We start from the raw sequence: 24358 nt of genomic DNA on the forward strand, positions 1-24358 counted from the left end.
AACAAAATTTGACACCGAGCCACATAGAGATATTTGGACAGGTACCCAAAAACTTGGTGAAAGAGGTAGGTTTTTAAGGAGGAGAGAGAGCTTGAGAAGTGAAGAGGTTTGGGGGGGAATTCCAGAGTTTAAAGCCTAGGCAGCTGAAGGCACAGCCACCAATGGTGGAGCAATTAAAATCAGGGATGTGCAAGAGGCCATAATTGGAGGAGTGCAGAGATCTCGGTGGGGGGGCTGTGGGGCTGGAGGAGATTAGAGGTAGGGAGGGGCGAGGACCATGGAGGGATTTGCTTAACCGGGAGCCAATGTAGGTCAGCGAGCACAGGGGTGATGGGTGAACGGGACTTGGTGCGAGTTAGGATACGGGCAGCAGAATTTTGGATGACTTCAAGTTGGTGGGGGGCTGGCAAGGAAAGCATTGGAATAGTCAAGTCTAGAGGTGACAAAGGCATGAGTGAGGGTTTCAGCAGCAGCTGAGCTGAGGCAGTGGCGGAGACGTGCGATGTTACGGAGGCAGAAGTAGGCAGTCTTGGTAATGGAGAGGATATGGGGTCGGAAGCCCAACTCTGGGTCAGATAGGACTCTAAGGTTGCTAATTTTTCTAGTTTATGTAAATGAAACATTCACATACAGTATATATGTTTTACTGTTTAAGGCTTCTTTGATCCATTTGTTAGATAGATCCTGTATCCTTATTTGCCCCGCCATATTGGAGTGTGTACTGGTGACTGTACATGTATATACAGGGTTTGTTATTCACTTGTAAAATGCAGTGAAATACAACCAGATATAACTGTGGTTCAGCTCACATGCTACCATCACCAGAACTGGCAAGAACCAAGTCGCATCAAAAATAGAATAACAATGGCCTCCCACATATAATGGAGAATGACATGGGCTGCACTGCCCTTCAAGAACATAACAAAACTTGGGGTTCAAAGGACATCGGTAAATTGCTCAAGCTTCACTCTTGAAGTCTACGAGGTCATCTGAACATGTCCATGGGTAGCACAACCAAGTCTATCCATTATCCTATGCCGATGAGGGAAAACGTTTTGGCACCAAGTAGCTGGTGTTTCTTTTAGTGGCTTTTCAGCACAGTGATTACCTGTTAGCCAAGTGCCAGAGTACAAGCTGCTACATTCACACCGATACCTGATACCCTCTGCAGGCTGATAACCATGAAGGGAACGTTTGCCTGCCACAGACTGAACATTGCCTTTTTGTTTGTAGAGTGAAAGCTAAGACCTGCGTGAGTCAGGAAACACATTTCACTCGGGTGACTGACGACCGTCTCTATGGCTTCATACGTTCAGATAAAATGTCTAATTTTTTTTGCCAGTTGTCTTATGAGGAAGAAATTAGTGGTGTTACTCTGACCATTTTATAAAGAGTGCAACATTCTTCTAAAGTTCCATGTGTTTAAGGATATTTATACCTTCTGCAGCTATCTGGATTACACTTTATCTGAATTGCTGGGTTTTTTTCCCTATCGCTTTTTAATGGAAAAGTAAGGTCCTACAGTAGTCTTCTACTCAACTATTCACATAAAAAAAGCTCACTATGGAGGAAGATTTCTCCTCTGTGATCTAGGTGTAGTGAAACTGTAAACACATTTATAAAGAACATGTTTGATGTATCTAGTGCACAGAGGAAACCTCTGCCGCATATTCTGTGTTAAGGATGAGACCGGAGCTTTTATACTTGATTACTAAAAGATCCTACGGCACTATGTCAAAGAAAAGCAGAAAGTGTCCTGGCCAATATTATCCCTCAATCAACATCACTAAAACAGATTAGCTGGTCATTATCACATTGTTGTATGTGGGACCTTGTTGTGCGAAAATTGGCTGCAGCAATTCCTACATTACAACACTGACTACACTTCAGAGGTACTTAATTGGCTGTGAAGTGCTTTGGGACGACGTGAATATCAGCAGGCCATCCAACAGTGGGTGCTGATGCTGGTTTTACCTGGTAAAGTCCAAGAGTTTGAAGCTGTGACCTTTTGGTTTGTATGATTTCAGTTCTACATTGCCTTTACCTGCCAGATCATTGGGAGAGCCTATATATTAATCATTAAGTTTGTTGTATGTTAAGAGTTAACTCATTGTTTAATTCACACGAGTCTAAGTGTACTTTGCAACAGTACTAAGCCGATGCTACAAACTCAAGGACTCGCTACATAAGTACAGCTCCACAATGAAAGATCTCTACAATGGTTATTAATATTGATACTGGATTTGTGTTCCTGAATAAGAGATGCCAAATATACTAGAACAGGTTTTACAACTTTTGATAAAATACAATAGTGTGGCAGAACCACCAAGAGACACTGAACAACCTGTAATAATTCCTTTAAACACTCTGTAGTGCAGTTGTGGACTGCACCTTTAAGCTGTATGCAGCTTCTTGTATTTTCACGTGATGACGTCATGACGCCGATCACGTGACCCCCAGTTGGCGCGGAAAACGTGATGACGTCATGACGTCAGGTTCCAGTATTTAAAGGCAGTCTGAGAAAGGCTGGAGACCTTAACAGACCTGCTGACCTTTGCTCCTGTAGTTTAAAAGTTAAAGTATTGAGTTTATTAAAAGTTGATTACTTCGTTTATCTGCGTTGGAATTCGTTATTTGGATAGGAACTTCCGTTCCTACAATAGCTGTCATTCAAAACAAAACAAAAAATCTCCACAAACAGGATTGTTGAGCCAGTGACTAAATGTGTCAGGATTCCTGAGAGATCAGGTGTAATTACAAAGCACTTGAAAGATAATGTTGACTCTTTTTAATACAGAATAGAAAGTCATGGTGGTTTCCCAGAGTATAAAAGTCACTTTGTTCATTATGTACGTGTGTTTGATCAAAAAAAGGGCCCCTGTTAAACACTCAACTACAGTGACCCGTAATAACTATGTTTTGTGCATGCAGACCACATCTTGCCAACATATGACCTACTCCACCACTTCAATGGTGACACAAACTGGGCAGTGCCAACTCCCATGGGACAGTGGGCCCACCTTGTTGACCATTTAATGGACTGTAAAGTTCAGTGTTGTGATGAATCAGCATTGATTTCCTTTTATTCAGATCTTATGGGGACACAGCCACCCTCTGGTTATTTAGTGTTTTATATGTGCTGCAGTGCTTTCCTTTTCAATCAGAAAAGCAGTTAGGTGAAGCCATGTACTTCTCCACGCCCCCCCGGCCCCCAGCTCTAGAACCTTTGTTGCTCCTTCAAGTGGTCAATAGTGGGCTTGTGATCATCTGAAAATGGTTAGGTTCCATTGTGTTCCTATTAAAGAAAGAATTTGTATTTTAATAGCGTCTTTCGTGTCCTGAGGATGTTGCAAAACACTTCACAGCCAATGAAGAACTTTTAAAGTGTAATCACTATTTATAATGTAGGAAACACGGCAGCCAATTTGCACAAAATTAAGCTGTGCTGTTGGATGAGGGATAGATGTTGGCCAGGACATTAGGGGGAACTCCTCAGCTCTTTAAATAGTGTCATGCAACCTTTTACATCCACCTGAGCAGGCCGGTGGGACCTTGGTTTAACATCTCATCTGAAAAACACCTTCTTTGACAATGCAGCACACCCATAATACTGCACTGAAGTGTCAGCCTGGTTTATGTGCTGCATGCTGGAGTGGGGCTTGAAGCCTTGCCTTTCTGAGTGAGAGAGAAAGAAGAAGGAACTTACATTTATATAGCACCTTTAATGACCACCAGACGTCCCAAAGCGCTTTACAGCCAATGAAGTCACTGTTGTAATGTAGGAAATGCGGCAGCCAATTTGTGCACAGGAAGCTCCCACAAACAGCAATGCGATAATGACCAGAATTTTTTTTTTTTAGTGATGTTGATTGAGGGATAAATATTGACTAGGACACCGGGGAGAACTCCCCTGCTCTTCGAAATAATGCCACGGGATCTTTTGCGCCCACCTGAGAGCAGACGGGGCCTCGGTTTAACATCTCATCTGAAGGACGGCACCTCCAACAGTGCAGCACTCCCTCAGCACTGCACTGGAGCGTCAGCCTCGATTGTTGTGCTCCAGTCTCTGGAGTGGGACTTGAACCCACGACCTTGTGACTCCGAGGCAAGAGTGCTATCCACTGAGCCACTGGCTGACTATTATCCCCAATTTTATTTGCTTAGCATACAACCTGCTACTCTACCTGGTGGGAAGGTTTTTCACAAAATAAAAGTTTGAAGTAGATAAGCTTGCATTTGAAAGGACCATAACTGAGAAAGCTTAGTTCCCCATTGAAAGAAAATTGCTTGGTTAGAAAGGAAGAAGTGACTGTGATTCGAAGATATATTGGTCTACTTCACTTCCTCACAAGCTAATTTTGGCCAGTCTGTGTCACATGACTATTTGATGTCTGTTTGCTTCTTCCACTCACTGGTGGTAGTTATTAGTTGGAACTGTTCTCCATGTGATAAGACTGCATTATTTGTTTTGAAACCTCTGTGAGCATTCACTAATAGTTTAGGTAGCAAGGTGCATCTGTCCATGTTTAGAAATCGGCACTCAGTTACTGTACCACTGTCCCAACAGTTCTGATAGCTGGAGAGAGCACACAGTCTAATTACTAATTTTTTTTAGATGAATAGATAGCGTTAGTCACATTAGTGCTACATTTGTCATTGTTCTGCAACGTGGCTAAAAATGACCAAAGTTTAGTCCGGGAGGCATCAGCTTTGGCTTCCAACAATTGGAAGAGTTTCATTTTTTAAATCTCTGATCTTGTGTAGCTTTGTGCTTGAATAGTTATTCCTTGGTAGAATTACGAGGCTGTCTTGAGTCCGATGTTTATTTTGGGAAAGGGAGCCTCATCGGAAGAATCCCTTGGTAGGGGCGAAGTTCAGTTAATAGTGGGCTCTATGTAAAGTTCCCAAATAAACTGATCAACTTGTTTGACATTTCAGGAAAAGGATTAAAAATATGTCAGATTGGGCCCTGAAGCAGAACCTGGATGATAAATTCAACAGCAAGGGCCAAGTGAACTTTTTTTTTCTACAGTCTTGTGTTTATATTCATATAAGTCTCTGCCTACAGAAGCCACTGTGCATTGCAGTACTGTATTGTTAGACTCTTCATGTGAGTAATTCAGACCAGCACCTTATAGAGCTCCTTCTATCCAATGCAGAGCCATTGTGCTTTCTGATTTCACAGTAAACTGTCGCTGAAAGCACAGTACTTCTAGTGGGCAAATTTCTCTGCAATTTTGACTGGTTATTACTAGCATTAGTACTTCCTTGTAAAGTAACTCGTGTTCAGTTACATCCTAGTTGCCCAAGTCTCGCTGAGAAAGGTCTCTGGCATATCAATTTGGCTGTAGAATCACAGATCCCAGGAAACCTATGTCAGAGACTGTTAAAGTGCAAGACATCAAGAAAACTTCTAAGAACAAACTGGTTGTAACTGAAGCTAACAGTATAAAATAGACAGATGCCTACATTACCACAGAATGCACATTCCTGTGTCAACAAAGGTGGCAACATATCAACCAATGAAATGATTGAGTAATTGGGTAAACATCCTACTTAAACCAGCTTAGTGGCAGAGTATTCATCTTTAATACCCTGCACAGACTAGAGCCTGTATTTCAGGATAAGTTCTATCTGTGCAGAAACCACAGCCAAGAACAATAGGAACTAAAGATGTGCGGTGCTTTTGATTTTTCTATGGTAGGCAATTGAGTTTTATATTGCGTGCAACTTTATCCTGTTGAAATATTTTATGAGAGCTGTTTTCTTGAACTATAATTAACACGACTTTTTTTTTTCTTAAGTTTATTATTCTTCCTCAATACAACTACTTTGTGGTATTTTCCTTCAATTTAGGCCAATTTCCTAGGGGAGCTACTCCCTTTTATGTAAAGAATCTGAAACTGGAAAGAAGATGGAGTTGGCCTTGGAGAATGCCATGTTGGGGTACTAGTGCACTGCACCATGCAGTGTTAAGACACAGCTCTTAACCAATCCATCACAAAGTATCACTAGGTAAAGGTGATACTCCCCCAGTCTTCAAGAGAGGGAACGAACAAATGACAAATCTATACTTTTTATATATTGAGAAGCCAAGTTCAAATTACCAAAGCACAAGGACACTACCAAGTTTGAAATAAAATAAAAGACATAAATCAGGAACTAGTGATGAGTGACTGTCGGGTTTAGGTTTTAAAGGGCTGAAGATTGTAGGAGAAAGGAAAGACTGGGGAGGGCGTATGGAGTTCCCCAGTTTTGAGTAGGAGATTGTGAAATGAATCCTGATTTCAATACAGTGAGGATGTGGAGAGGGGGAGGACCATATTTTAGGGCGGCATGTTTTAACTTGGAAGAAACAAAGGAGAACTGATCACAATATAGTATTGATAAAATAGAGAAAAACAAGAAAGGTTGAAATAGAGAGAGAGGGGCAAGAGGCTGGAGGTGAGGGAGGGATTATCATCCAGCAGACAATGGGCTTTTCTTGTATCCTGTCCATAAAATAAATGACTCTGCTAGTTCTTTGGGTTATTATTCTTAGACAGAAGTGTGTTAAGAGTGAAAGTGTGTTAAGAGTGAATCACTACAATGTACAGAAGTGATGGGTCAAATCGAAACAATAACAGGGAGAATTTCTAAACAAAAGATCAACAAACACTAAATGCTGCTTTTTGCTGCAAAGAATTCTAATCACATTTTCAAATAATTGTCTTTCCTTCACTTTCCAGCAGCATTTGTTCCTGTTTCCGCGCCCCCCCCCCCCCCTTACTGCTCTTTCCCTAAATCAGAGACCCATGCTAGAGCACTGATCCATGGACAGCAACATCAAAGTTGACATTTTTCAATGATTGTCAACAAAATATTCAACCATAGGGGCCATAACAGCTGAGTCACACTAGTTGGCAACGCTACTTCACTCACACTGGATAAGACACGGATGGCCAGTTTGGGAATGCCAAATGGTCGGTCTGAGCAGCTTGAAGGCTGTTTGCATTGTTTGGATGTTGTGAGTTAATGGGATGGTTTGAATTCTGCATGGCTGTGCACACCTGTTTGCAAGGTGAAGAAACAGACCACATTCTGTGGAAGGTGTCTGCATCTTGTTAGAGCTTATCTTTAAATCAGAACCCTGCCAGGTTCACTTCCTATTGATGTCTTGGGGAGCTTTTTGCATGTAATTAGGTTGACTTTGTTGATAGCGGTCTATCTCAAGGAAGTTGTTATTTTTTTCAAAAAGAAATTTTAAGTACCAGTTAGCTTGTTTATTTTCGCAGGATTGTACTGATACTGTTTTGATGTACAATAAAACAAGTAATCAAGTTTCTCATCATTTTAAAAAACAAAAGGAATGCTTTTCCACCAGTCACATGATGTGGTATTCTGCATTTGTTTTGCTTCCAAACTATTGGAATATCCACTTATCGATGCCAAGACGGCACAAGGAATTGACTGAACTGAGAGATCAGTGATAGTCAGAAATTTGAAATTTGACCTATTTTCAACCAGACTTGAGGTACACAATAAGTAATAACCATGAGTGAAATGGAGAATATTGAAATTTAGAGATTGGATGGTTCACCCAAACTGTTCAGTTTGATGTGCAGATGTATTGGTGACTTGTCGCTTCCTTCCCCAGTAACAATGACAAAGCACAGCTCTAAAATGTTCCAATATCATTAGTATAAACAAAACCGCTTATGCATAGAAACATAGAAAAATAGGAGCAGGAGTAGGCCATTCGGCCCTTCGAGCCTGCTCCGCCATTCAATATGATCATGGCTGATCCTCTATCGCAATACCATATTCCTGCACTCTCCCCAAATCCCTTGATACCTTTTTGTGTCTAGAAATCTATATCTTTTTGATTTTAAAAAAAATCCTAAGTACCAGTTAGCTTGTTTATACAGAGTGAATGCACCCCTCTTTCAAAAAAAGCAATCCATCACAAAGAATGATTACAAATGTTAACAACCTGCTTGTGTTTTTGTCTTTTTGTTAATTAGTTTGACTGCTTTAACAGTAAATGCTGACGATGTCGCAGGGAAACCCATTTGGAGTTAATAAACCTGATAGCAGAAGGGAGCAAAATTAACCTACACAGTTAAAGCTAGTGCACCCTGGATAAATTAACATCGCTATTAATTCACATCCTCAAATAACATTATCAGATACAGTTATTGCAGCCTGGGTGGTTCAGCTTCCATTATTAATGATACTTCTGCTCTCTCACAATGCCAGGCTCTCTAATTCTCCTAGCCAGTTGCCTTGACGGCGGGTTTCCTACCTGCTGTCAATCTTTGTGATTTTTGACAGCGGTCCCACCTACAATCCCGCACTCTGAGGACCGGCAAAATTCTGGCCTTAGTCTCTAAGACAGGTGGATTCCATCTGCAGTCTTCACCCACTGTTCTAGAAACAGGAGCCAGAAGCACTGGTGATCCATGATAGTTCCCATCATGCACTTAACTTATTGTTACTACGGCGACTGATTTCAGATTCATAAACTATAATGTTATTTCAGCTGCTCAATGGACGCAAACTGCCATCTGCGCCCCAGAAAGTGCGCACCCATTGGTTTCCAAAGTTGCTTTTGCTGACTAATCGGGATGGAATCTTTTCTAGCTGCTAGATACATAATGCAGCACACATATTCATTAAATTCTGGATGACTGGGCAATGCCACCAAATTCTACTACTTTAATACAACTTAGAGAAAATTTATAGAGAAACAAGGTGAAAGTTTGATGCAGCCCATTTCTGACTCTGCGTTTCCCAGGATATAAATACACAAAGCACCGATGTACCAAGTCTAAGCTGCTGGAGAATGCAGCCAAATTCACCGTCAACAATAGGGATGTATTATTCTCATACCTATCATTGCCACTAAACTTTAGCATGTCTAAACTGCTGTAGGACTCTTGGGTCCTACCACCGGATTCGGACTTGAGAGGGAGTTCTAAGTGTCGACACTTTCTTTCCCCCACTGGGGAAAAAATGGATTACAATTTACTAATGAAGTGGGACATTGCCTTTTTTGACCATGCCATTAGCAAAATGAACCCTTGATTTCTTCAATAAGGCATGCGTATAATGACCTGTTATTACACTAATCCTGGAGAACTTTTTCCATTCCTCTGGTAGCTGCCAAGCAATTCCTTGGGGACATCATTGGCTCTACAATCAAAACAAAACCAGCTTTTTTTTTTCCTGTTTTGATGTTTCCATTAAAATTTCCTCTTTAAAATTTTTCAGGAAATATTTTTAAATTCTTAACTTAAGTCCCAAATTGAATGTGCCTTCAGCCACATAGTTCTAATCTTAACCTGTTGGCCAGATGGTAATCAAAATTCCCAAAGATCTGCATTCAGTGTGTAAGGGCAGGTTCTGCCAGTGCAAATGAAATAGAAGAGAGCTCATAAGAAAAAAGCTGCAAATGTCTGTTTTTACAATAATTAGTCAGTAAGTCAAGTAGAGCAGAATATTGGACAGAAGCTAAGGCACTACTACAGAGCAGCACCGATAATTTGAATTAAATCAGTTACTAATATTAATTACTGGAAAATTAAACTGGGTGGGAGGGTATGTTTTGAGGAGGATGTCGTGAAACTCCAGCACGATTTGGACAGGTTGGGTGATTGGGCAGAAACATAGCAAATGCACTATAATGTAGATAAATGTGAGGTTATCCACTTTGGTGGCAAAAACAGGAAGGCAGATTATTATTTGAATGGCAATAGATTGGGAGAAGGAGAAGTGCAAAGAGACCTGGGTGTTCTTGTGCACCAGTCGCTGAAGGTAAGCATGCAGGTGCAGCAGGCGGTCAAGAAGGCAAATGGTATGTTGGCCTTCGTAGCAAGAGGGTTCGAGTACAAGAACAAGGATGTCTTGCTGCAGTTGTACAGGGCCTTGGTGAGACCACACCTTGAGTATTGTGTGCAGTTTTGATCGCCTTACCTGAGGAAGGACGTTCTTGCCATGGAAGGAGTGCAGCGAAGATTCACCAGGCTGATACCTGGGATGGCAGGAATGACGTATGAGGAGAGATTGTGTCGATTGGGCTTATACTCACTGGAGTTTAGAAGATTGAGAGGGGATCTCATCGAAACCTATAAAATTCTGTCAGGCCTGGACAGACTAGATGCAGGAAGGATGTTTCTGATGGCCGGGGAGTCCAGAGTCTAAGGATAAGGGGTAAGCCATTTAGGACTGAAATGAGGAGGAATTTCTTCACCCAGAGAGTGGTGAACCTGTGGAATTCTCTGCCACAGAGGGCGGTGGAGGCCAGTTCATTAAATATATTCAAGAAAGAGTTGGATATATTTCTTAAGGCTAAAGGGATCAAGGGATATGGGGAGAAGGCAGGGACAGGGTACTGAATTTGGATGATCAGCCATGATCTCCTTGAATGGCGGAGCAGGCTCGAAGGGCCGAATGGCCTACTCCTGCTCCTATCTTCTATGTTTCTACTAGTTCTCTTGCTGTCCAGCCAGCATTGTATGCACATTCGTTCCGCTGGGTCATCAGACCTTGTCGCTGGCAAGGCCAGCATTTATTGCCCATCCCTAATTGCCCTTGAGAAGGTGGTGGTGAGCTGCCTTCTTGAACCGCTGCTCTTATTAGCAGTTTGGTACAACTGAGTGGTTTGCTAGGCCATTTCAGAGGGCAATTAAGAGTCAACCACATTGCTGTGGGTCTGGAGTCACATATAGGCCAGACCGGGTAAGGATGGCAGATTTCCTTCCCTAAAGGACATTAGTGAACCAGATGGGTTTTTACGACAATCTGATAGTTTCATGGTCACCATTACTGATACTAGCTTTTTATTCCAGATTTATTTAATTAACTGAATTTAAATTCCCCAGCTGCCGTGGTGGGATTTGAACTCCTGTCTCACGGATTAGTCTGAGCCCCTGGATTACTAAACATAGAAACATAGAAGATAGGAGCAGGAGTAGGCCATTCGGTCTCTCAAGCCTGTTCCGCCATTTAATGAGATCATGGCTGATCATCCAAATTCAGTACCCTGTCCCTGCTTTCTCCCCATATCCCTTGATCACTTTAGCCTTAAGAAATATATCTAACTCCTTCTTGAATATATTTAATGAATTGGCCTCAACTGCCTTGTGTGGTAGAGAATTCCACAGGTTCACCACTATCTGGGTGAAGAAATTCCTCCTCATCTCAGTCCTAAATGACTTACCCCTTATCCTTTAGACTGTGACCCCTGGTTCTGGACTCCCCCGCCATCGGGAACATCCTTCCTGCATCTAGTCTGTCTAGTCCTGTTAGAATTTTATACGTTTCAATGAGATCCCCTCTCATTCTTCTAAACTCCAGCGAATATAAGCCTAATCGACCCAATCTCTCCTCATACGTCATTCCTGCCATCCCACTAACATAACCACTATGCTACCGTTCCCAGATGATGGGCTGGAAAGGTAGATTTAGCCATTCCACATCGATGCACCTGTTTAATACTTCGATAGAAAATGATTTTACAACAACAACTTGCTTTTATGTAGTGTCCCTAATGGAGAAAAACTTTTCAATATTATAAATATAATCTTGCCTGATCCAGTAATCACAAGGTGGCTGACATATCTTTTCCTTAAATGGAAGAGCTAACGTCATGGAGAATGTACGGTGTGACTGTAGTTCTTCCACATCAACCGTTGTTTAAAATGCAGGGTGTGGCTTGTTTTTCCATTGATGATGTGAAGCACACCTTTGTCACCCAACTGAATGTGTTGTGCACTACAACATCTAAGCCTGCCATTTACTGTTTGTGATTCTAGCTTATGGACATTTAGCGTGTTTGTTTGGCACTGCTCTGTCGGTGCCTTTAACGGGTTTAAATGGTGGACGGAGGAATATCATGTAAACACGCTAAACGATTATGTGCGAAGATCACAAGCAGTCGGCTCTTGCTATTTAAGCTACAACTGGTCATGCGAATCAACCCAGAGTTCAAGTTGCTTCACAAATCTAGGAGGAGAAAAAATAATTCCTTTGCCAAGTTTACCAGTACTGTGATACTCTGCTCATTTACAGAGTAGCTTGAGAAAAGATAAACATTAGTACTTGATATTAAGTTGGCATCAACCATCAAAGCATTTCAATATCTGAATTTTACATCAGGAATTTTGAACTCCTTGTGGGCCGGGGGAGGAACAATTATGAAAGATGCCCCTGATGTTTTCAAAACTGCAGATCTTGCTTTGTTCATCCAGTAAGTTTAATATTAATTATTTTTCCCACTTACAGTGCTGCAGGTGGAGAGATCTTCAACCAGTGTGTTGCTGATAAAGACGAGGCCTTTAAAGAGAAAGATGTCATCCGCCTTGTGTGCCAGATCCTAGATGGAGTTGCCTATTTGCATGGGAATAATATAGTGCACCTAGACATAAAGGTAAGGTTATTCTTCAGCACATCAGAGATCAAATTATTCCAAGTTTAGCGTTTATTGCTGCCAGTCTTGAATAACCAGAAAGCACAAGCACTGTTTGAGTTTTGAATAAAATTGTTGCCTTTACACCACAGGTTGCAATTCTGCAAATGGTTACTGTGCTTGTACGTCATTTTTTCCTCTGCTGTTTTAATGAAGGTGCTAACCCATTTAAAATAATTTCAAGGCTGCTGAGATTAAGGCAAAGTTGAGGGAGTCTCTTGTAGGTTTGATTCTTGGTATACATCTAAGACTTGTTATCAAGGTTTTGAGGATTTATGTAGCTCTCCAGACCTTGTGGTGCATACTAATGAATGAATTAAGCAGTAAGGCCACTTGCTCCCATCCAGTTAGTCCTAGGTTTAAGCTCCAGTGCTGCCCTTGTCTAGACGAAACAAAATGCTCCAGCGGGGTGCTTCATCTCCGCAGGCAGGAAGAAGTTGAGGGATTGATATACATCAAGTCATGGTGTGCTCCAACTGTGTGTGTGTGTGTGTGTGTCCACCTGACTTTCCGGTATGCGCTCCAGTAATGTGATGCTTTACGCTCAAGCGCTAAAGTGGAAGATCTGTCCCATAGTGTGGCGTCGGTGGGTTTTCCTAATATCACCATTTGGATGTCAGCTGAGAACTTAGCTGCTCACACCATGGGATGGGTTGCTGTGTCTTAATCGAGAATTCACATTGTGTACCTGCTTGTACATGTTCTTAATGGACAGATTTAAACTCCATTGTGATACTGTATGAAAGGTTTGTAGATTAGACGCCACTTTGGCTCTGTGACTTGACAGGATTGCTGTCTGCTCATATCATTACCTCTGTGGCTAAGTGGATTATGGATTTCGCCGAGTTTCCATGGGACACTTGCCAGATTCAAAATACCTGCTGATTCCTTGGTGTTTTTTAGTGGTAAGTGCTTAGCAACTAACAGAACAAGTGCAAGCCTTGACTGGTAAACAGTATGGATGCAACATTTGGGAAAGGCAAGAGTAAACCAATTTCTATATATTTTTTCTAACTTCACTTTTTTCGTGGCTCATTACAGGAATGCCACGCTATTTATAATGGTACAATTAAGAATTAATTGTTAATTTTATTAAAAATGTTATGACTATACTTGGAGTTTAATTTAAATTCGGAGTTTCATTATACTGTGAGCCATCTTATTTTACTTGAACTGACTGACTATCTGCTGAAAACAGAAGCAAATTCACCTTTAGTCAGAGGGGTAGAATGGGTGAAAAATTAAGCCTGTATACCTCGGCTTCACGCGTATCTGATGAACTAGAGGGGCAGATTCAGGTCTGTGTATTGTCCAGAAATTGGCTGTTTCCTGAAACTGAACCAGAATGAACACTTAAAAAAAAATTAAAAAAATAATAAATAAATAAATAAATAAAACCAAAATCATCCAACTTTCTGCTGACAGTGACAGCTGACATGTAACGTGCCCGACATATATACTGTAATGGTATTGAAATGATAGAAAATACATCTAGCCCAGAGGAGCTAAGACCAAACATTGCCCTAGCTGCGATCACCTTACTCGGCACAGACTGGCGATCAAACCTGAGACTTTCCTGGTCTGTATAGCTCAGTCACTCAGTGGTTAGGCCATTGGGGAATTGTAGGGGATGTTACGGTCTCGTCACGCCAGAGGGGAAAATCACAACAGGCAGCAACTCAATCCCAGTACATGTTGTGAAATCTTAATTAAATTAAGGAATTATTTTGCCCATCAAACTGAAGATTTTCCACGGTTTCTGTGAGTTTTTTCATGTGTCCTTTTATCCAGCTTGATGCATGTTGAGCAGTGCAAGCTGTAAATTGGTTAGAAATAGCATTGCACTAACATAGGAACCGTGCACAACAGAACGGCTTACAGTTGGTGTAATGCACAAGCCTTTGGATGTAAAAGTGTGTATGGGAGTGCGGAAAAAGAAAAAGACAGTATTTTAGTAAGAAAGTCTCGGAATTCAACAGTTAAGGGCAGTCCTATAGGATGTTTTACCATCCAGACTGTCAAAAGCTCGCTGCAGCGAAGTGGACTATGAGCCCTGTCAAAATAAAAGCGCACCATTAATTTGCTAAACATTTACAAAATTAATAGGAAAGCGCCAGAACCAGTCAGCTGTGCCCGGTTTTGATGAATCCACGGTGAGCATTAGTACCACATGTTGTGTCTGCAGCACCATTGCCCCAGGTGAGAATAGAGGGAATCCAGTCAGCACAGATTAGACCAAGATTCAGTTAAAGCAGAACTGCTTTATGGTGCAGTTCATCACAGGACAACATCATTTATGTGCAGAGTGGAAAGACCCAAGAAATTGTCGGTGGTTTTGGGAAGCTGATCTCACAACTTGCAAACCTCTCCCTATCTTGTAGACACAGAGATGTACTACCCTGTGTTACTGAGCGATTTATTTTCATCAAAGCCCATTCTATTAAAGGGGCATCGTTTTTCCAGAATATAGAGTTTGGTTGTTACGGGAGGGAGAAGATCCAGAAGCATAGTTGATCATTTTGTTTGTGATAACGACCTCTGTCGCCTCCAGTCCAGATCCAAGGTCGTTCCATCCTCTGTCATCGAATTACAGTATGCAGACGACGCTTGCGCTGCGCTCACTCGGAGGTCGAACTCCAAACCATCATCAACACCTTCACCGAAGCGTGTGAGAGCATAGGCCTTGCACTAAACATCCGTAAGACAAAGGTCCTCTACCAACCTGCCCCCACCACACAGTACTGCCCTCGATTATCAAAATCCACGACAAGGCCTTGGACAACGTGGACCACTTTCCATACCTTAGGAGCCTACTGTCAACAAGGGCAGACGTCGACGACTAAGTCCAACGCCATCTTCAGTGTGCCAGTGCAGCCATCGGTCGCCTGAGGAAGAGAGTGTTTGAAGACCAGGACCTCAAACCCAGCACTAAGCTTATAGTCTACAGAGCAGCAGTGATACCTGCCCTGTTGTATGCCTCAGAGACATGGACCATGTACAGCAGGCACCTCAAAGCACTGGAGAGGTACCACCAACACTGCCTTCGCAAGATCCTGCAAATCCATTGGCAGGATAGGCGCATCAACATCAGTGTTCTCGCTCAGGCCAACATCCCCAGCATCGAAGCTTTGACCATGCTCGATCAGCTCTGATGGGCGGGTCACATTGTCCGCATGCCCGATACGAGACTCCCAAAACAAGCGCTCTACTTGGAGCTCCAGCATAGCAAGAGAGCTCCAGGTGAGCAGAGGAAATGCTTCAAGGACACCCTCAAAGCCTCCTTGAAAAAGTGTAACATCCCCACCGACACCTGGGAATCCCTGGCCCAAGACCGCACAAAGCGGAGGAGAAGCATCTGGGAAGGCGCCGAACACCTTGAGTCTCTTCGCTGGGAGCAAGTGGAAACCAAGCGCAGGCAGCACAAGGAGCACGTGTCAACCCAAGCACCACACCCACTCGCCCCTTCAACCACCGTCTGCCCCACCTGTGACAGAGACTGTAGGTCCCGCATTGGACTCATCAGTCACCTGCGAACTCATTTTTACTGTGGAAGCAAGTCATCCTCGGTTCCGAGGGACTGCCTGAGAGAAGAAAGAGATAATCGGCCAGAAATTCGCGGCCAGAAGCGTGAGTACGGTCGGGGTACTCACGCATCTGGCCGTTGGAAATGCCGGCGTTCAGCAGGAACAGCGCATGCGGGGAACGCCGGCATTTCCAGACCCGAGGTCTATTCACAGCGCGTGCGACTGCACAGGCAGCGCTTGCGCAGTGAACTTTGTGGATTTCAATGATGGATTCAGTGAGGGTAAGTCCTTAGAAGTTACACTTGAAAAAAGCAAGTGTAAAGTTGTTCATTGGCTGCGGAGGAAGATATATTTTATCGTGGAGCTTCTGAAATGCAATATTTTTGTTTGGGAAAGGGAGGGAAGTTATTTTAAGAAATTTTAAGTAAGTTTTAAAGTTAAAATTTTTTTTTTTTTTTAAAAAGGGTTTTCAGAACGGTAGGTAGAAGGAGCAATTGTGGCTGTGTGAATGGAATGTGAGAATGAGTTATGTATGTATGTCCACATATATTCCTTTACGTATATGTATGTATGTTTTATATTCCTTTACTAATGTGTATGAATATGTTTTTAATTATGATTTTCCAATAAGTTACTTTCTCTGAAAGTCATAATTAAATAATACATTCATACACAAGTAAAGGAATATATACATAACACGCAAAGGAATATATACAGACATACATACTTTCAGAAGCTCCACGATAATAAATATCTTCCTCCGCAGCCTCTGGAGCAACTGTACCCATGCTTTTTTCATGTGTAAGTTGTAATGACTTGACCTTACTGAAAGCATTAATGAAAGCGGCGAATTATACTGCGCATGCGCTGCCTGTGCAGTCGCACGCGTTCTGCCTCTGAACCCCTTCGTTCAGAGGACAGGAAATGCCGGTTTTCCCCACATGCACTGTGCATGCTGAAAACCGGCATTTCATCCAGCCAGATGCGTAAGTACCCCGACCGTACTCGCGCATTTGGAAGGGAATTACTGGGCCAACATTTTACATGTCAATAAAATGAAAAATTTAACAATTGCACGACTTGCCCCCTCGCATCTGCGACTGAGGGTCCAAGGAGGTGCATTGCGCAAGAGGTCATCATCGTACGTATCCTCACACTGTTCCCTTTGGGGAACTGTATGAAGTGGTGGAAGGATTTATGGCCGTGATTAACGCTCATTCCGTGACCGTAACCATCTTTGAACCAGCCATTAGGGTGGTTAGTCCTATGGCGGGAGGGTTTTACGGGCTCCCACAACCCATCTGAGGGGGGGGGGGGCCACCAACACCCACAGACGCAAGTATCCCGCTGGATGTCCACCCAGAATTTAAAGTTGGAGCTCCGACTCCACTTGCCGGGACTGTCTGGAGTGGGGTTCAAAACCCTACTCCTTCTGGCCCAGCGGCGGGGATGCTTACTGCTACGCAAAAGGCCCACTCCGCACAAAAGGTGACACCCATACGTTTCCTGCGCCTTTTCCCTCCCCGTGACTGGAGCCCTATGCTGCCATTTCACGTTGCTAATCGGATTGGGCCTTTATCATAGCGGTAGGATCCCCGCCGCTGGGCCAGATCAGGGTAGGGTTTCGAACCCCGCTCCAGACAGTCCCGGCAAGTGGAGTCGGAGCTCCGGCTCTAAATTCTGGGTTGACATCCAGTGGGATATTTGCGTCCGTGGGTGTGGGTGGCCCCCCCTCCTTGTATAGCTTGTGGGAGCCCGTAAAACCCTCCCGCCATAGGACTAACCGCCCTAATGGCTGGTTCAAAGATGGTTACGGTCACGGAATGAGCGTTAATCATGGCCATAAATCCTTCCACCACTTCATACAGTTCCCCAAAGGGAACAGTGTGAAGACACGTATGACGACGACATTGCTAAATAAATAAATGGAATTAAAAAAATTCTTTTAGGGCTTTTTAAAAGTCTTTAAATTGCTTTAATTCTCTTTAAAACTGCTTCAGATTACTCAAAATAATGTAAACATTTAAAAAAGTTTATAAAAGTTACCAAAATCTTCAAAAAACTTCCAAAAACCTATTTAAACTGCTGCTTTGCATGTAAAAATGCTTAGCAGCTTGACAGAAACATTGGGGGCGTGTCCAGTGAAACTGAGACCTCAAGGGGTGTGTCTCACTTGCACTGCACGCTCCTGGCTTCGCGCTGGCTGCACTCCTGGGCGGCGTGACGTCATACGCTGCCCGGGATTCTTCTTTCTGTTTCAGCAAGTGCAGGCGTCCCTGGAGCTGATCGGCAGGAGCGCGGGGTAAGTGCAAAAACGGGGCTGCAAGCCCCGTTCAGCAATTTCTGGCCCAATATAATACACAAGTAGCACAATCTTTTATTTCCAGTGACGCATACATCATCCCATTTGTGAGTTTGTAAACAAATAAAAATTCCAAACATTTTTGTTCATGAAGAGTGTGCCCCTTTAAACATAAATAATTGTCCATACACGTCAAGTTTGTAGTCCACAAACCCCTTGTCGCCATTGCTTTCACACTATCCAGTTCACGCAATGTCTAGTGCTCCTTACCCATTCTTTCACTGTCCTATTTGCAATTATAAAATCCCCTTTTGTGTACTGAAGCTCTTTTGTCAAGATGCCTATGATGCTGGATGGGTTCTGGTACTAGACTAGCAACACCAGATCTCCAATCTCATAAGGACAAGTTGTGACATTCAGTTCTGTAAATCAGGTAATCGGCAAAAGAGCCAGAGGGGCGATGAGGAGAATTTTTTTTACGCAGCGAGTTATGATGATCTGGAATGCACTGCCTAACAAGGTGGTGGAAGCAGATTCAGTAGTAATTTTCAAAAGGGAACTGGATAAACACGTTATATGCAGAAAGAGCAGGGGAGGGGGATTAATTGGATCGCTCTTTCAAAGAGCCAACACTGGCACATTGGGCTGAATGGCCTCCTTCTGTATGATTCAATTATTCTATTTTGTGGGCTAGGACCAGAAGGAAAGTTACTATAAAAAGCTGCTGAATTGTAAAAATCCAGCTAATTCACTAATGTTCTACAGGGAAGGAAACCTGTCTGGCCTACATGTGACTCTAGTCCACACTTTGTGATTGACTCTTAATGCCCTCTGCAGTGGTCTAGCAAGCTACGTAGTTGTAAAAACAATCCAGGGTAACTAGGGATGGGCAATAAATGCAACTTTACTAGTGTCATCTACATCCCGAGAGCAAGTAAAGAAAGAAACAGACTTCCCTTCCATGTGTATTCCTAATAAATGCTACAAAATCTGGTGTATAAGTTAAACATAGAACATAGAAGATAGGAGCAGGAGTCGGCCATTCAATGAGATCTGATCATCCAAACTCAGTACCCTGTCCCTGCCTTCTCCCCATTGTACAGGTTTTTATTACTTGCAAGCAGTGTTCCCATTAAGCTGCGTGACCGTGCAGCAGTCTGGAGGTCCTGCGCAGGCCGCTTACCAGCTTTACAAAGGAAAATCCACGCATGTACGGAAATTTGAATGGGCCGCGCAGCCTGTTAAAGGGGCAGCTCACCCCCCCAAACCTAAAGGGAACATTGCTTTTTTTAATATTCGTTCATGGGATGTGGGCGTCGCTGGCAAGGCCAGCATTTATTGCCCATCCCTAGTTGCCCTTAAGAAGGTGGTGGTGTGCTGCCTTCTTGAAGCGCTGCAATCCATGTGGTGAGCGTGCTCCCACAGTGCTGTTAGGGAGGGAGTTCCAGGATTTTGACCCAGCGATAATGAAGGAATGTCAATATATTTCCAAGTCAGGATGCAATGCAAGCAATCTTTTTCAACTCCGAGACAATGCGAACTTATGGTTATGATCACGTCAGTGTACATAGTGTTTACACTATATGCAATATTGTGGTAGTGCACTTAAGAAGCTTGCATTCTTTGTTCCAAGCCTGAACAACGGTGAACAATGTACTAAAACTCTCTTTCTGTTCTTTCTCTTTCTCTCAGCCACAGAACATTTTGCTGACCAGCTGCAATCCACTGGGCAATATCCGGATTGTTGACTTTGGGCTGTCCAGGAGAGTGGACAGCGTTGAGGAGATCCGGGAAATCACGGGTACTCCAGAGTATGTAGGTAAGTGCCAGACTGCAACACCTTGTTCAAAGGACTTTGTTCAATGGGCAGCACGGTGGCATAGTGGTTAGCACTGTTGCCTCACAGCACCAGGGACCCGGGTTCAAATCCGGCCTCGGGTGACTGTGTGGAGTTTGCACATTCTCCCCGTGTTTGCGTGGGTTTTCTCCGGGTGCTCCGGTTTCCTCCCACAGTCCAAAGATGTGCGGGTTAGGTTGATTGGCCATGATAAAAATTGGCCCTTAGTGTTAGGGGGGATTAAATACGTGGGGTTACGGGGATAGGGCTTGGGTGGGATGGCTGTCGGTGTAGGGACCGGGTGCTAGGGTTTGGATGATCAGCCATGATCTCGTTGAATGGCGGAGCAGGCTCGAAGGGCCGAATGGCCTACTCCTGCTCCTAGTTTCTATGTTTCTATGACTGTTCCCAGCCCACCAAAGAATAAAGGAGCATAACCTTTTCTTTTGATGATCTATATAGAATACCATTCAAAGCATGTTTGGGTGAATTCAGTGATGATTCCGAATTACCATAAAATATAGCATGTATAAACTGCATCAGTTTTGAAATCACTTGCCTAAAAGACATCAAGCGTGTGTGATACTCCAGATTTCACAGGAGTTAGAAAGTTAAACCGAGAATAAAATTGCCTCTAAAGCGGAATCATGTTGTGCAGAGGTTGAAACCACTCAACGCGTGGTTAAATGGTTAGGAATCTGTGCACAGGCGACGGATACTCAACAAACATTCAAGGTGTCTAATTTCTTTTTCTTTTTAATTCCATTAGCTCCTGAAATATTAAGTTATGAGGCAATCACCACAGCGACAGATATGTGGTAAGTGCACATTTTTGCAGTGTCGGTGACTCTAGATTTTGGGGGTAATTTTTTGTCTGTCATGCATATTGGAAAATCATGTGCAAGGTGTGCCCAGTCAATTACCAACAGGCGAGGCTTCCTGCCAAAAAGACAAAGTCGGAAAGTTACACCTTGTACATTTATCTTGGAACAAGTGAATTATGGAATAAATCAGTCGAACCACTCAATAAACAAAGGTCATGGTATAAACGTGGCTCAAAATGCTTTGACGGAAAATCAGAAACTGCAGGCCCATGATTTCCTAACCAGTGCTGTGTGCAAGCATGGCTCCTCGTCGCGAATGACCAATCAGTTTTGCCTGGAATTTCCACGCTGTTCCTCCAATTTCCTGCCGTAGCCTTGGCGGAAGATGGGTGGAACTACTGGAGACGCCGCTAAAAACAGCCCATTTCTTCAGGGTTTCCACTTAACTTTGGATTTACTCTTGGATTTAGCATTGATGCCAAGTGGAAATTGCTTCACACCAAAGTTAAACTTGCAATGTGAATGTCAACAACAATGCTGATATATTTATTCGTCCCCCTCCCTGAATTGAAGACACAAGTATTATTGTGGTTCATGGCATTGTCATTGAGGTTTGGCTCGTATTCAAGTGTAGAATAAAAATTGCATAATCCTGTTTGCTTTTGCTTATTTTTTCCAGGAGTATCGGGGTGTTGGTCTATGTAATGTTAACGGGCATTTCGCCTTTCCTTGGGGATGACAAGCAATCCACGTATCTCAATATTTCCAAAGTGGACATTGACTACTCGGAAGACATCTTTGAAGGCATCTCCGACTTGGCTTTAGATTTCATTCAAACTCTCCTTATTAAGGACCCCAGGTAAGATTTAAATTCTGTGAGTAACCATCTTGGTTATTAACCAGTAATGAAAATATTATTGGGTTAAAAAGACACAGAAAAACAAAGAACACCAACCAGCAAAGTATCAGATTCTTTATGGGTTCTATCTATCTACATTATCAATGCTTGAGACTATACATAAATCACACTTGTTTAGATGCCTAGGCCAAAGAAGGGAGGAAGATGGTAATTGTAGTGAAGCAAAAAAGAAATTCAATAGGAAAATGACTCTCCTAGTTTCACCATTTATCACTGGGAATTCGCTTTACTGTTGCTGGGCAGCATGTCAGAGTAGAGATTTTGCACCCACTATTATTGGAAACAACTGACCAAGGCTTCTTCGGCAGCACCTCCCAAACTGCGACCTCTACCACCTAGAAAGACAAGGGCAGCAGGTGCACGAGAACACCACCACCTCCAAGTCACACACCATCCTGACTTGGAAATATATCGCTATTCCTTCATCGTCACTGGGTCAAAATCCTGGAACCTCCCTACGTAACATGACTGCGTGAGAGCACCTTCACCACACGGAATGCAGCGGTTCAAGAAAGTGGCCACCATCACTTTCTTGAGGGCAATTAGGGATGGGCAATAAATGCTGGCCTTGCCAGCAACACCCACATCCTGTGAATGAATAAAGAAAAAACTATTGCTCAACCAAGTTATGTCATAATGTAGGTTCCTAACTGCATCAACCATGTGCACAGGGAGTCTTGCACAGAAGAGGAAACCAGACTGCAAAGTTCACTGGCCTTCTCCCAATGTGTAGCATGGAGGAAGCAGTCCAAGTTATTTAATGGATTAGGATCTTATTTCTACTCTTACCTGCATTTAGAGGGTCAGTGACTGACAAACCTGAGTAATGGAAAATGTTTTCCAATTTCCCATCAGTCCTGAACTGCTCATTGCTATAAATGTAACTTAAAGAAGCCGTGAAAAATTAGTTCATCTGGAACTCGACCGCATATTTTGACTCTTGTGCTTAAGCTTCCACTTGTGTCTCTTTCTCCATTCTCATGTTGTAAAGGATCCGCAAGGGAGAGCGATTGCAGGGGTTAGTGATCCAAATAGTTTCTGTACTACAGGATAGTATATTTAAATCTTCTCACGTCTCTACCCCAGATATATATAGCATGCATCACCCTCAACATCGAATATGATAAATTCTGCCCTGGATAACTGGCCACTGATGAGGTCACAATTGTGTTAATATAAATGTGTGTACTGTCTGTCTGTGTGTATGTCCGGGCATCACTCAAAAGTTATAGAGCGTACCTACACATATGTTATATCAAAAGAAAGCTTATGATTAGGGGAGCGTCATAGGCGTATTTACTTTTTAGTCAGACAAAAATTGTTTGGACAGTATACAAAAAACGTTCAAAAATCCACTCATTAGCGGTTGACCAATCCTACCGCTCATTAGCGTTGAGTGACGTGATGGTTGACCAATCACGGGGGGTGTTTCATGGCATTTGTGGGCGGGGCCTAATCCTTCAAACTGCCATTAGTGAGGTGAGTGGCGGCCATTACAGACCGGCCGGGCCTGAAGCTTAAAAAATTTCTCTCTCTCTCTCCGTCCCCCTTCATCAGCATACAACACATACTGAAATCAATTCCCTTTTATAAAAAAAAAATACAATCTACAAAGAGCAGCCATGGGCGTTCTTATTTTTTTACTTCAGTGATCACAAAAACAAACCCGACAAAGACGGCTGACAGACAAACAGGCAGACAGAGAACGAGCGGCGGTGGCTCACCTTCCAACAGTAGGCTTCTCCTTCCCGCCATTTTAGTTTCCCTCGGTGCTTTGTGGCCTGCGGCCGAGCGGCGGCTTCGGAGCGTGGGCTGCCCGGGGCGCTGGGCTCGGCTGGGCCATGTCAGTGCGGGGGCCCGAGGCCCCGGGTCCGAGGCTTCTCCAACCGCCGGCAGCTCAACTCCAGCCCCAGGCTCCCGGCCCAGACAGGGACCAACACTGGCAGAGGGGAGCGCCTATTCCAGGTGAGCGTCCAGTACCAGACCACAGACACTGAGAAGACTTGGGCTCATTTCTGCTCCCGTTTGCGGCCGTGGGCCGGGGACTCGGGCTTTCCCCCCCTCGGCCCGATCCCGTGGCTCGGTTCCGTTTGCGGCCGCGGGCCGGGGACTCGGGCTTTCCCCCGCTCGGCCCGGTCCCGGGGCTCGGCTCCGTTTGCGGCCACGGGCCGGGGACTCTGGCTTTCCCCCGTTCGGCCCGGTCCCGGGGCTCGGCTCCGTTTGCGGCCACGCACCGGGGACTCGGCATTTCCCCCCCTCGACTAGGCCGCAGGCAAGCCGCTGCGACGGTCCAGAGCGGCAGCTGCCGCGCACGGCCTTCCCCGCAGCGTCAACCGCGCGGCCCGAGAGCCCGACCGAAAGCGAGCAGGGCTCCGGGTCACCAAGACCCCCCTTCCCCCCCCAATTCCCCTTTCTCTCTCCTTCCCTCGCGCACGCTCTCCTTCCCTCGCGCGCGCTCGCTCCTGCTCGCGCGCTCTCTCTCTCTCTCTCTCTCTCTCTCTCAC

General features: G+C 43.9%; 1 protein-coding gene across 1 annotated transcript in view; it reads left to right on the forward strand.

Moving 5' to 3' along the window:
- The window catches only part of LOC147101202 (serine/threonine-protein kinase 17A-like), a 48016-nt gene that overhangs the window by 17047 nt on the left and 6611 nt on the right, over window positions 1-24358 (forward strand). Inside the window, exons 2-5 of the mRNA XM_085966441.1 lie at window positions 12265-12409; window positions 19967-20093; window positions 20881-20929; window positions 21615-21794. Coding sequence (XP_085822567.1) covers window positions 12265-12409; window positions 19967-20093; window positions 20881-20929; window positions 21615-21794 — 501 coding nt within the window. The remainder of the gene's footprint in view (window positions 1-12264; window positions 12410-19966; window positions 20094-20880; window positions 20930-21614; window positions 21795-24358) is intronic.

The sequence above is a fragment of the Somniosus microcephalus genome, chromosome 24 (genome assembly GCF_052327205.1).
Source record: "Somniosus microcephalus isolate GS21.2 chromosome 24, FLI_Smic_1.0, whole genome shotgun sequence".
In the NCBI taxonomy this organism is placed as follows: domain Eukaryota; kingdom Metazoa; phylum Chordata; class Chondrichthyes; order Squaliformes; family Somniosidae; genus Somniosus; species Somniosus microcephalus.